This window comes from Cherax quadricarinatus, chromosome 75 (assembly GCF_038502225.1).
Source record: "Cherax quadricarinatus isolate ZL_2023a chromosome 75, ASM3850222v1, whole genome shotgun sequence".
NCBI classification, from domain to species: Eukaryota; Metazoa; Arthropoda; class Malacostraca; order Decapoda; family Parastacidae; genus Cherax; species Cherax quadricarinatus.
In genome coordinates, this window is record NC_091366.1 from 3,238,138 (window position 1) to 3,252,508 (window position 14,371).

The following is a 14,371-nucleotide window of genomic DNA, read 5'->3' on the forward strand; positions in this document are numbered from 1 at the left end:
CAAGTTTCTCCTGTCACCGATGGCTCCCGTGTTTATTCGATTTAATACTCCTATTGTCTTCTGATTCTTTGGTGACAAACAGGACAAAGGAGGTGCCTTGATAACACTATCAATGCTCTGTTCTGTTAGAGATTACAGGCATACTATTAACTGGTCCTCTGTTAAAACTATCTGTTATTCTGTTACTCTGTTAAAACTAGCCTTCACAGACGCCGTCTTGTTGAATCGACGCTTGATGTACAATTCCTAACTTTTAGTTTTGTGTGTGTGTAGGTATCTGCGTCACTCAGTACACTGCTAAATGTTACGATCATCGGTACACCAGTAGAGTGATCTTATTTTGGCCTTCTAGCCTTTTGCTTTGAGCTGTCTTCTGTATTTCCTTCCACTTTAGTGGGTGTGGGGGATAAGGTGGATGAGTGTGGATAAGGAAGATGCCCAGAAGGAAGCGGACTGACACTAGAGGATGTGGAAGTAGCCTGAGCAGGCGCCCACACTGTGCCCTGAATATATCTGAGAAATGTGTAGTATGCACACCTCCTGCTGTGTGTGTGTGTGTTCACCTAATTGTGGTTTCAGGGGTCGATTCACAGCTTCTGGCCCCGCCTCTTCGCTGGTCGCTACGAGGTCCACTCCCTGCTCCATGAGCTTTATCATACCTCTTCTTAAAGCTATGGGTGGATCTTGCCTTCCACTTCCTGACAACTCTGTGGCTAAAGAGATACTTCCTAACATCCCTGTGACTCGTGTGAGTGTGTGTTACCTGCCTGCTGCAACACACACGACCTGTTCACCTACACTCAACACGCCCTCTTATCCTGCCTGCACGCCCCATTACCCTACCAACCCTCCCTCCCTACTGACAACAACCACCCCCCACAACAACAATCCAACACTCACCAAAATCCATGGGGTAGATCATAGAGTTGATATCAAGTATCAGGTCCATCTTGAACGACTCGCTCTCACAGTGAAGCCGAGATACTGAAAAATACACAGTACCATTACATCACTATCTTGGGTTATCATACATATGTCGTGTCGAATAGGTAAAACTGGTCAATTATCAAGAACTCATTTAAAATTAACTCCTTTCTAAAATTTTCTCTTATACATTTAGATATAATTTTTTTTAATTTACAATATAAAAACAAATAATTTTGTACCAAAAGAACCTTAGAAAACTTACCTGACCTTATTATAACAAGCGCAGTTTAATTTAGCCTAATCCATCTAAATATATTTTAGATAAGTTTACAATAATTTAATAATAAATACAATGAAATATATTTTTTTCTTAGGTTCAAAATGATTTTTTTTTTGCGAAATTATTGCACACACAAATTTTAGCTTGCCTTATTCGGCAAGAAGAGCGCTGCTATTTAAGCCAAAATAGCAAGTTTTACCTATTCGGTACGATACATACACACACACACACACACACACACACACACACACACACACACACACACACACCACAAATAGGTGAGTACACACACACACATATGATAAAGCTCATGGGGCAGGAAGAGAGACACACCTAGAAGCAATCAGTGAAGAGGCACACACACACACACACACACACACACACCACAAATAGGTGAGTACACACACACACACCACAAATAGGTGAGTACTATAGGTGAGTCGACACCACACACAACACACAAATAGGTGAGTACACACACACACACACACCCCACAAATAGGTGAGTACACACACACACACACACCCCACAAATAGGTGAGTACACACACACACACACACACACACACACACACACACACACACACACACACACACACCACAAATAGGTGAGTACACACACACACACACCCCACAAATAGGTGAGTACACACACACACACACACACACACACACACACAAAATATTAATTTTAAAGCTATACTTTTTTGTTATAATGTACATTAATGTTACATATATGAACTACGTATTGAAACTACAACATCCTTCCACTCCATTAATGTTAGTCAGTCAGTGACCCTGGGTTGTCCTGGTCAACTATGTGTTAAGTGTTTCGTACATCACAAGGATCCCAGTGGAAATAAGTCACTCTGACCTGTCTTGGAGGAATTATCCTAGGTTTCTACATATATACTGCTATATATGATATTCTATATGTCTGTGTATACCTGAATAAACTAACTTACTTATACACTTGCATAAGAGAGGACACTCGCACTCTGAAGTAGTTTCCCCCCCACACAACGTAAAAGAAAACGATCCACCTCCGTATTTCAGAGAAAACTGAAGCTTTACATGGCTAACTAAAACAACTCTGCCGTTTCTCCTTCGTAGTCGACAAACCAGCTTAAGTTTACTCAGTAAACAAGTAATTTTATTTAGGTACAGGTACACATAAGTACAATTAACATAGTAACGTATGTGTAAATTACAAACCAGGATAAACCCAAAAAAAAAGTCAGTGACTTATTTCCACTGGGTTCCTTGTAATATCTTATTAAGATATTACTATCTTAAGATAATCTGATCCTATTATTAATGTTAATGTAAATGACTAAATTTACCTTATCCCTGATATATCTCCTTTCACTATAACTACTTTTAACATGGTTAAATTACTTACCTGTTTTAATTTTAACAATTAAATATTTAACACAACGACCCCAATTTTATAATTTTCCCGAATTTAGAGTACAAAAAATTAAGCATAATAAATATTTATTAATATATAGCGTTGGTTAAACTTTCGAGGAATTTTGGAGTGAAAATAAAGGAGGAACAGCACCGCAGGGGACTCCCAGGTATAAAATAAAGGAGGAACCAGCACCGCAGGGGACTCCCAGGTATAAAATAAAGGAGGAACCAGCACTGCAGGGGACTCCCAGGTATAAAATAAAGGAGGAACAGCACCGCAGGGGACTCCCAGGTATAAAATAAAGGAGGAACCAGCACCGCAGGGGACTCCCAGGTATAAAATAAAGGAGGAACCAGCACTGCAGGGGACTCCCAGGTATAAAATAAAGGAGGAACCAGCACTGCAGGGGACTCCCAGGTATAAAATAAAGGAGGAACAGCACCGCAGGGGACTCCCAGGTATAAAATAAAGGAGGAACCAGCACTGCAGGGGACTCCCAGGTATAAAATAAAGGAGGAACAGCACCGCAGGGGACTCCCAGGTATAAAATAAAGGAGGAACCAGCACCGCAGGGGACTCCCAGGTATAAAATAAAGGAGGAACCAGCACTGCAGGGGACTCCCAGGTATAAAATAAAGGAGGAACTCAGGGGACTCCCAGGTATAAAATAAAGGAGGAACCAGCACTGCAGGGGACTCCCAGCAGGGGACTCCCAGGTATAAAATAAAGGAGGAACAGCACCGCAGGGGACTCCCAGGTATAAAATAAAGGAGGAACAGCACCGCAGGGGACTCCCAGGTATAAAATAAAGGAGGAACAGCACCGCAGGGGACTCCCAGGTATAAAATAAAGGAGGAACAGCACCGCAGGGGACTCCCAGGTATAAAATAAAGGAGGAACCAGCACCGCAGGGGACTCCCAGGTATAAAATAAAGGAGGAACCAGCACCGCAGGGGACTCCCAGGTATAAAATAAAGGAGGAACCAGCACCGCAGGGGACTCCCAGGTATAAAATAAAGGAGGAACCAGCACCGCAGGGGACTCCCAGGTATAAAATAAAGGAGGAACCAGCACCGCAGGGGACTCCCAGGTATAAAATAAAGGAGGAACAGCACTGCAGGGGACTCCCAGGTATAAAATAAAGGAGGAACAGCACTGCAGGGGACTCCCAGGTATAAAATAAAGGAGGAACCAGCACCGCAGGGGACTCCCAGGTATAAAATAAAGGAGGAACAGCACTGCAGGGGACTCCCAGGTATAAAATAAAGGAGGAACCAGCACCGCAGGGGACTCCCAGGTATAAAATAAAGGAGGAACCAGCACCGCAGGGGACTCCCAGGTATAAAATAAAGGAGGAACCAGCACCGCAGGGGACTCCCAGGTATAAAATAAAGGAGGAACAGCACCGCAGGGGACTCCCAGGTATAAAATAAAGGAGGAACCAGCACCGCAGGGGACTCCCAGGTATAAAATAAAGGAGGAACCAGCACCGCAGGGGACTCCCAGGTATAAAATAAAGGAGGAACCAGCACCGCAGGGGACTCTCAGGTATAAAATAAGGTATGGGGTGACTACCGCCCACAGGATGGGTATGGGGTGACTACCGCCCACAGGATGGGTATGGGGTGACTACCGCCCACAGGATGGGTATGGGGTGACTACCGCCCACAGGATGGGTATGGGGTGACTACCGCCCACAGGATGGGTATGGGGTGACTACCGCCCACAGGATGGGTATGGGGTGACTACAGCCCACAGGATGGGTATGGGGTGACTACAGCCCACAGGACGGGTATCATGTGACTACCGCCCACATGATGGGTATGGGGTGACTACCGCCCACAGGATGGGTATGTGGTGGCTACCGCCCACAGGATGGGTATGGCGTGACTACAGCCCACAGGATGGGTGTGGGGTGATTACCGCCCACAGGAATGGTATAGGGTGACTACCACCCACAGGATGGGTATGTGGTGACTACCGCTCACAGGATGGGTATGGGGTGACTACCGCCCACAGGATGGGTATGTGGTGACTACCGCCCACAGGATGGGTATGGGGTGACTACAGCCCACAGGATGGGTATGGGGTGACTACCGCCCACAGGATCGGTATGGGGTGACTACCGCCCACAGGATGGGTATGGGGTGACTACCGCCCACAGGATGGGTATGGGGTGACTCCCGCCCACAGGATGGGTATGGGGTGACTACCGCCCACAGGATGGGTATGGGGTGACTACCGCCCACAGGATGGGTATGGGATGACTACAGCCCACAGGATGGGTATGGGGTGACTACCGCCCACAGGATGGGTATGGGGTACATATTAAACTATTAAACTAAGGGGAATCCTTGGGGGAGATACAAGACAAGTGGCGGCGTAACACTAGGCTGAAAAATGGTTGTAACGACTAAACTGGATGACAAATAATTAATTAAACATCGTGGGTTGCTGTAAATGATCAAATATACTCGAAAATGACTACAACATTGATGTAATTGTGGGAAAATAAGACGCTGAATCGTCTGTATGTACGCCTGCTACACCTCTCACTAGCAATCTAGTTGCCCAGCGTATTGTGTAACTGTTGGCTAGATGTTAATGGGTGTGACATAAATAATATCTGAAATATTTTCCTTAACTTAGATATTTATAATGTTTAAACGTCAGATAATGCCAGCCAGTCTCTAAATACAATAATAAGTATACTATCGTAATCAACCAGTTCTGAGATCATGTCATCATTACAAGACACTCCACGGTCATAAATTACCAGCGTTTTTAGTTTAAATTCAATAATTGTTCATATATTTTTAGGTGTCTGCACTCTGAAGGACGGGTGTTAATGTTGCAGTTTTGTAAGTGTAAGTGCGCCTCTGGCAAGACAGTGATGGAGTGAATGATGGTGAAAGTTTTTCTTTTTCGGGCCACCCTGCCTTGGTGGGAGACGGCCGATGTGTTTATAAGAAAATCTTTAGTTCCAACTTGTGGGAATGGGAGGAGATGGGCACTGAAGGAAGTACAGTGTTGTGACCCATTGTACTTTATATCCCGTCTATCTTAGAGGTACAACTAGCACCAGTTTACCTGGAGAGGGGTTCGGGGGTCAACGCCCCCGCGGCCCGGTCTGAGACCAGGCCTCATGATGGATCAGGTGTCAGCATAGTTGCTGATCCCTGTATTCCCAGTATTATATAGCATAGCATATTAGTATCATCCCTGTGCTTTAGACACGAGATCCCTCGTAGGCCTGTGGCTTGGTGTGACGTCACGGGTTGCTCACGAGGAGTCCCATTCCTCTGTCCCGGTCTCACTCGGCGGCAGACCTACAGAACGTGAACAGGCTTGGCACCGGGCTCCATCTCTCATCTCAGTCTGACAATACACCTACCATCCTACAAGTGTGTCTACCTTATCCTACGAAATCTCCATTCAAGAACCCTTACGATAAATGGTGCCAGCGGTGAGCCTGTAATTCTGACGATTACAGCGATTTCTGGAGATAAAGTTGTCGACCAGCAAGACGGCCATTTCGTGTGACCAGTAGGCCTACCGACTACCGAGATTCACCCAGCCAGCTACCTCAAGCCAGCTACTCTACCAGCTTCTACATTATTCACTGGTCAGTCTCTTTGTATTAGTGTTTCCTGCTTTTTTGCATTACTCCCGAGGGGTTGACCCGAGTTTGCAAAATAAGCCAGCTTCCAGTCTGTGGTGGGGGAGTCAGAACACCCGAGTCCAGTCCAGCCTAGCCTACTCCATCCAATTATTTTGCCTGCCAAGCCAGCTTCCACCCCTGCTGTGCTCATCGTGTGAAGTTATCAAGCTATTCTGTGTGAAGGGTTAAGATAAGCCAGCTAGCAACTAACCCAGGTGTCTTACCCCAGTACTCAGGCAAGCCACGTGACTAGTCTTCATCGCTTGTGATTCAAGTTCCAAGCATTCTGAGTGCTCCTTGTCATCCTTGTGGTGTTGTAGTATTTCGTGGGTTTCTTCTAAGCCAGCCGGCTTAGAATTATCTTCGCGGCAGTGTGGGTTTTCTCAGTGAGGCTTACGACGTTCAACCCATAAGCCCAGCCACTCACGATCACGTGTGTCGCACCATTGCCGGTCTCAGACGCCTCGCTCAGCCATTACCCACAAACCCAACTACAGTCGGCCATTACAACTCGCCTACCTCATCAGTGTTTTGGTGCACTGCTAAGGGTTGTAGCACCATATTTTAAGGACCACATAGGGGGTCAAGAGCTAGAGTGTGTTCGCGCCATCTTTATAAAGCCTCCTGTGTGTTGTCTCTCGCCGATTTAAGCGCAATTCTACGATCATCTGTGCAGAGGACAGCAGCAAGACGATATAAACAATCCATCAGTCTCATTCTTCAAGTTGTTACAGCTATAATATTTTTTTTTTTAGAGACATTTGCGAGTGTTGAGACATTTCTTTTGTGTTCCCAGTGAATTTTTCTCTTAGTGACATTCAGTGACTCTTGATCAGACTCAGTGTTTATCATGTACTGATTGCATTAATTTCTTTTAATCTCCTTAATTCAGTGTTAATTTTCGTGTATTATTTTATATCTGTTGTGTTGTGTTTCTTTTTATACACACTTGAAGTAAGTACTTAGTGTTTCCTTTGTTGTGTGTGCAACATATGAGCAGTATAGAACTTGTGTTTAAACTTCAGAATTCCAGTGAATTAACTCAGTAAATTTTTCACCTCATATTCTGCATCACAAATCAGTGTTGTCTGTTATTTTTTTTTCTTCCTAGCAATTGTGTATTTTTGTTTGTTCCCTGTGTGTTGAACATTCTTGTGTTCATATTCCTTTATTCAGCCAGTGTTTAATTTGTCTTATTTCCACAGACAATAGTGCCATTTTTAAAGCTCCAGCAAGAAATCTGTTTACAAAATTTTTTAAAAAACATCAAGTTTCATTGCAAGAAAATTCTAGTACTGAGTTTATGTTGATGTTTTGTGCTCTGCATCACTGTAAGTGTTGTATTTCTTTTTGTTGTGTGTTTTAGCACCTATTATTTTTCATATTTTATTGAACAAATTCACTCTTAGTGCAATTTTTAAGTTCTCCTTTTAAAGTAAATTGTTCTTTTGCTTGTTGTTTAAGTGCAGTTAAGAGTTAAAGTGTTCATTCCTTGATATATTTCTTTTCTTGTGTGTTATAATTTTTATTATTGCACATAGACTCATTTTGCAATAATTCTTGTGCAAATATTGTGTTGCTATTAAAGTTTTTCTTGCAGGAAATTTTATGCAGTGTTGTGCAATACAGTTTATTACAGTGCAGTTTCTTATGCTCTGTTCTGTGCATAGTATTTTATTCTGTCTGTCATTTTATTTTTTTTTTAATTTCAGTGAATTGTGTGTTTGTTTTAATTTTTGCACAAGTTTATTGAGTCCATTTTATTATTTTATTGTGTATTTTCCTTGTTGCATTGAAAGTAAAGACAACTCACTGTGCCATTTATTCAATTTAAAGTAAAAGTTGAGCATATTAGATTTGAGCAAAGTACAAGTTCTCTTGATTTTCAGTGTTTGTTAAGTTGCATATTATTCTTGTGTGAGTTCTTTGCTTACTGTGTAACTTGTCAATTTTTAATTACTTATGCAGAATAGTTAAGCATTTTTTTTTCCATTTAAGCTTACTGTGTCATTCTCTCCATTTTTCTTGACTTATGCCCTTCAGTATTTTCACTGAGAAGATGTCCCAGTCACTTTTGAACGTTCACTTAGTGTATCATTCCAGTCAAAGTCAATATGAATCAGTCCACAGTACCAACATTCCCTTACTGACTGAAAGACAATACCTAGCCCTTGAGCAATGTGTTTGTTCTCACAGCTTGTATCTGAGATTTGTTAAAGTGCTGCGAAATGTGAAGTTCAGATTAAGTTCCTATAGATCCGTGAATTACTTATTAACGTAGCCGAGCGGTCAGGCACTAGTAATTCTGTCATTCCCGTCTGTGTTCCACCTATACCTTCAGACTTGCAGGATAGTGTTCCGTTGCCTCAAGTGTCCGAGGACACTCAGACTGCCTTGAGTGCACAGCCTATCCCTGCAATGACTGCTAGTTCGAGTAGTAGTTTCTCCACAGGGGATGCCTTGTCAGAAAACGATTACTTGCAACTAGTAATGCCATCTCTTGTTGATGTGACATGCTGTCTGCAGAAAGACGTCTCTGTTACAGCTAGTGTTCTCACTAGAGTGTCTGTTGTTGTTCCTAATGTTCCAGATGGTGATCCCATCCTAGTTGACAGTAATCAGTGCATTGTAAGAAGTTATTTCTCGAGTAACTTTCACATATTAACGTAAGTGTAGTTTCTTTATAGCTGATACCTCGTGTCACTGTGTGCGACTCAGATTGAATATCAGCATTGTTCACCGTGTTCATTTCTTTTCTCCTGTGCTTGCAGTTGAGATAGTAGATTCGTTCTCCCTTGCTCATATTGCGTGTTATAGCATTAATTTTTTCAACCGGGGGGAGTCATCCACTCCACCGAGTTTGTTCTTTCCTCCAGTAAGGAAGAACTGATACCTTTATTCCAGAACAAACAGCCTACTGGAAGGTTAGCCAGATGGACCTTGACTATCCAAGAGTTCAATCCCACTTTTGAAAATTTACCTGGCAAGTCAAATGTAGTCGCAGATGCTTTATCGCGACACGTTAGTGTAGTTACTGCAGATCCTCCATTTACTGTCGAGGATGTCAAAACTGCACAAAGACTAGATCCCTTGTGTTCTGGTGTGATTCGATTCCTGCTCCAGGAAGATCTTATTCTTACTGTGAAGCCACCAGCATCCATTAGTGACTTTGTAATGAGCCAAGAATTACTGTATCGAATAGTCGAGTTGAGTACTCCTAGCAGATGAATTAGTAATTCCACAGTCACTAGTGATTGTAGTTGTATCTTTTGTAAATACTCGTTCAGCTCTCTCTCAGTCAAGGCATGTGTTAGCCATTGCAGAGGAATTCGATCCTCCCAGAGATGATAACCATTCTGCATACGTAAACCTCACCCTCGCAGAATTGGGTTTAAGTGTAAACAGCCTGCATAATTAGATGTCCGAGATGAATGAAATTGTCAACTGTGTGTTTATTATTAGCTGATCAGTTTGTCAGAAATTTTCGTGTTCACGTTCCCTCCGTATTCTGAGAATTAACAGTCTAGATTTGAGTGCACCGAATCTGCCTTTCTGTTAAACACTTCTTTGTATATAATTATTCTTCCTCAGAGTCCGTAGAGTGCATGAATACAGATCGATCGATCAATTCCATCCATATTGTATAATGAATTGTTCTTATAGTTTGTAATGATTACGTTAACACCCATTACGTCAAAATCATGTTGTACCATCCATTAGTTCTAAGTTATATATGAATTTGTTATTGTATAGAATCAGCCCAGATCCGCCTGCCTGTTCAGCCTATAGTATAGTAGTATATGTCGGGACGACATACGTAACATGACCGAGCTGTCAGCATAGTTGCTGATCCCTGTATTCCCAGTATTATATAGCATAGCATATTAGTATCATCCCTGTGCTTTAGACACGAGATCCCTCGTAGGCCTGTGGCTTGGTGTGACGTCACGGGTTGCTCACGAGGAGTCCCATTCCTCTGTCCCGGTCTCACTCGGCGGCAGACCTACAGAACGTGAACAGGCTTGGCACCGGGCTCCATCTCTCATCTCAGTCTGACAATACACCTACCATCCTACAAGTGTGTCTACCTTATCCTACGAAATCTCCATTCAAGAACCCTTACGATACAGGGTCTGATCAACCAGGCTGTTACGGCTGGCCGCACGCAAGCTGACGTACGAAACACAGCCTTCTTGAAGACAGCCAGGGGTCTATTGATAATCCCCCTTATGTATGCTGGGAGGTAATTGAACAGTCTTGGGCCCCGGACACTTATTGTGTTGTCTCTCAGTGTACTCGTGGCGCCCCTGCTTTTCATCGGGGGAATGTTGCATCTCCTGCCGAGTCTTTTGCTTTCATATGGAGTGATTTTCGTTCGTACCAATCCCTCCAGGACCTTCCAAGTGTATATTATCATGTATCTCTCTCGCCTGCGCTCGAGGGAATACAGATCAAGTACCTTCAACCGTTCCCAGTAGTTTAGGTGCCTTATCGCACTTGTGTGTGCCGTGAAAGTTCTTTGTACACTCTCCAGGTCTGCAATGCCGCCATCCTTGAAGGGGGCCGTTAGTGTACAGCAGTATTCCAGCCTAGAGAGCACAAGCGATTTGAAGAGAATCATCATGGGCTTGACATCCCTAGTTTTGAAGGTTCTCATTATCCATCCTATCATTTTCCTAGCGGAGGAGGTAGATACATTGTTGTGGTCTTTGCAGGCGAGATCCTCTGACATTATCACTCCCAGGTCCTTCACATTACTTTTCCGCTCTATTGTATGGTTAGAATTTGTGGTATACCCCGACACATTTTTAATTTCCTCAAGTTTCCCATATCTGAGTAGTTGAAATTTCTCCTCGTTGAACTCTATATTGTTTTGAGTGGCCCATTCGAAGATTTGGTTGATGTCCGCTTGAAGTCTCGCAGTGTCTTCGATGGCGGTCACTGCCATGGTGATCTGGGTGTCATCCGCAAAGGAAGACACGGAGCTATGGCTTACATCTCTGTCTATGTCAGAAATGAAGATGAGGAATAGAATGGGAGCGAGTACTGTGCCTTGTGGAACAGAGTTTTTTACCATGGCTGCCTCAGACTTGACTCTGTTTACTATTATTCTTTGTGTTCTATTTGTCAGGAAGTTGTAGATCCGTCTTCCAACTTTTCCTGTTATTCCTTGATCACACATTTTGTGTGCTATTACACCATGGTCACACTTGTCGAAGCTTTTGCAAAGTCTGTGTATACTACATATGTATTTTGTTTATCCTCTACAGCATCCAGTACCTTGTCATAGTGGTCCAGTAGCTGGAACAGGCAGGAGCGACCTGCTCTAAACCCGTGTTGTCCTGGGTTGTGTAATTGATGGGTATCTAAGTGGTTGGTGGTTGGTGATCTTGCTTCTTAGGACCCTCTCAAAGATTTTTTATATGGAATGTTAGTGCTATCGGTCTGTAGTTCTTTGCAATTGCTTTACTGCCACCTTTGTGGAGTGGGGCTATGTCTGTTGTTTTTAGTGTGTGTGGGATGACCCCTGTGTCCATGCTCCCTCTCCATAAAATGCTGAAGGTACGTGATAGGAACTTCCTCGAGTTCTTGATGAACACGGACTTCCACGAGTCTGGGCCTGGGGCAGAGTGCATGGGCATGTCATTAATAGCCTCTTCAAAGTCTTGTGGAGTTAGAATAATATCCGAGAGTTTTGAGATGACCAAATTCTGGGTTTCGCTCATAAAGAATTCATTTGGATTGTCGACCCTTAGTCTGGGCAGCGGCTCGCTGAACACCGAGTCATATTGGGACTTCGGTACCTCAATCATTTCTTGGCTGTCATCTGTGTATGTCCCGTTCCGCCTAAGCAGCGGCCCAATACTGGATGTTGTTTTTCACATAGATTTGGTATAAGTGAAGAAGTATTCAATTTCCTTTGTGGCTTTTTAGTTCTTCCTGTGATTCTTGTCTCCAATAAGATTCCTTTAGCTTAAGTTCAATATTTGCAATTTCATCGACTAGCGCTTCCCTCTGTCCCAGAGCCATGACAATACATGGAGCCACTACGATACATACAGCCATGACAATACACGGAGCCACTACGATACACACAGCCATGACAATACATGGAGCCACTACGATACATACATCCATGACAATACACGGAGCCACTACGATACATACATCCATGACAATACATGGAGCCACTACGATACATACAGCCATGACAATACACGGAGCCACTACGATACATACAGCCATGACAATACATGGAGCCACTACGATACACACAGCCATGACAATACATGGAGCCACTACGATACATACATCCATGACAATACACGGAGCCACTACGATACATACAGCCATGACAATACAGGGAGCCACTACGATACATACAGCCATGACAATACATGGAGCCACTACGATACATACAGCCATGACAATACATGGAGCCACTACGATACACACAGCCATGACAATACATGGAGCCACTACGATACATACAGCCATGACAATACATGGAGCCACTACGATACATACATCCATGACAATACATGGAGCCACTACGATACATACAGCCATGACAATACATGGAGCCACTACGATACACACAGCCATGACAATACATGGAGCCACTACGATACACACAGCCATGACAATACATGGAGCCACTACGATACACACAGCCATGACAATACATGGAGCCACTACGATACATACAGCCATGACAATACATGGAGCCACTACGATACACACAGCCATGACAATACATGGAGCCACTACGATACATACATCCATGACAATACATGGAGCCACTACGATACACACAGCCATGACAATATACGGAGCCACTACGATACACACAGCCATGACAATACATGGAGCCACTACGATACATACATCCATGACAATACATGGAGCCACTACGATACACACAGCCATGACAATACACGGAGCCACTACGATACACACAGCCATGACAATACATGGAGCCACTACGATACATACAGCCATGACAATACATGGAGCCACTACGATACACAGCCATGACAATACATGGAGCCACTACGATACATACATCCATGACAATACATGGAGCCACTACGATACATACAGCCATGACAATACATGGAGCCACTACGATACATACAGCCATGACAATACATGGAGCCACTACGATACATACAGCCATGACAATACACGGAGCCACTACGATACATACATCCATGACAATACATGGAGCCACTACGATACATACAGCCATGACAATACATGGAGCCACTACGATACATACAGCCATGACAATACATGGAGCCACTACGATACATACAGCCATGACAATACATGGAGCCACTACGATACATACAGCCATGACAATACATGGAGCCACTACGATACATACAGCCATGACAATACATGGAGCCACTACGATACACACAGCCATGACAATACATGGAGCCACTACGATACACACAGCCATGACAATACATGGAGCCACTACGATACACACAGCCATGACAATACATGGAGCCACTACGATACATACAGCCATGACAATACATGGAGCCACTACGATACACACAGCCATGACAATACATGGAGCCACTACGATACATACATCCATGACAATACATGGAGCCACTACGATACACACAGCCATGACAATATACGGAGCCACTACGATACACACAGCCATGACAATACATGGAGCCACTACGATACATACATCCATGACAATACATGGAGCCACTACGATACACACAGCCATGACAATACACGGAGCCACTACGATACACACAGCCATGACAATACATGGAGCCACTACGATACATACAGCCATGACAATACATGGAGCCACTACGATACACACAGCCATGACAATACATGGAGCCACTACGATACATACATCCATTACAATACATGGAGCCACTACGATACATACAGCCATGACAATACATGGAGCCACTACGATACATACAGCCATGACAATACACGGAGCCACTACGATACATACATCCATTACAATACATGGAGCCACTACGATACATACAGCCATGACAATACATGGAGCCACTACGATACATACAGCCATGACAATACA

General features: G+C 43.6%; 1 protein-coding gene across 3 annotated transcripts in view; it reads right to left on the reverse strand.

The window, feature by feature from the left end:
• Polr2H (DNA-directed RNA polymerases I, II, and III subunit Rpb8) overlaps positions 1-14,371 on the reverse strand; it is a 543,824-nt gene that overhangs the window by 102,203 nt on the left and 427,250 nt on the right. For all 3 annotated transcript variants that reach the window (XM_070100931.1, XM_070100930.1, XM_070100932.1), the window contains exon 2: positions 901-984. In XM_070100931.1, coding sequence (XP_069957032.1) covers positions 901-984 — 84 coding nt within the window. The remainder of the gene's footprint in view (positions 1-900; positions 985-14,371) is intronic.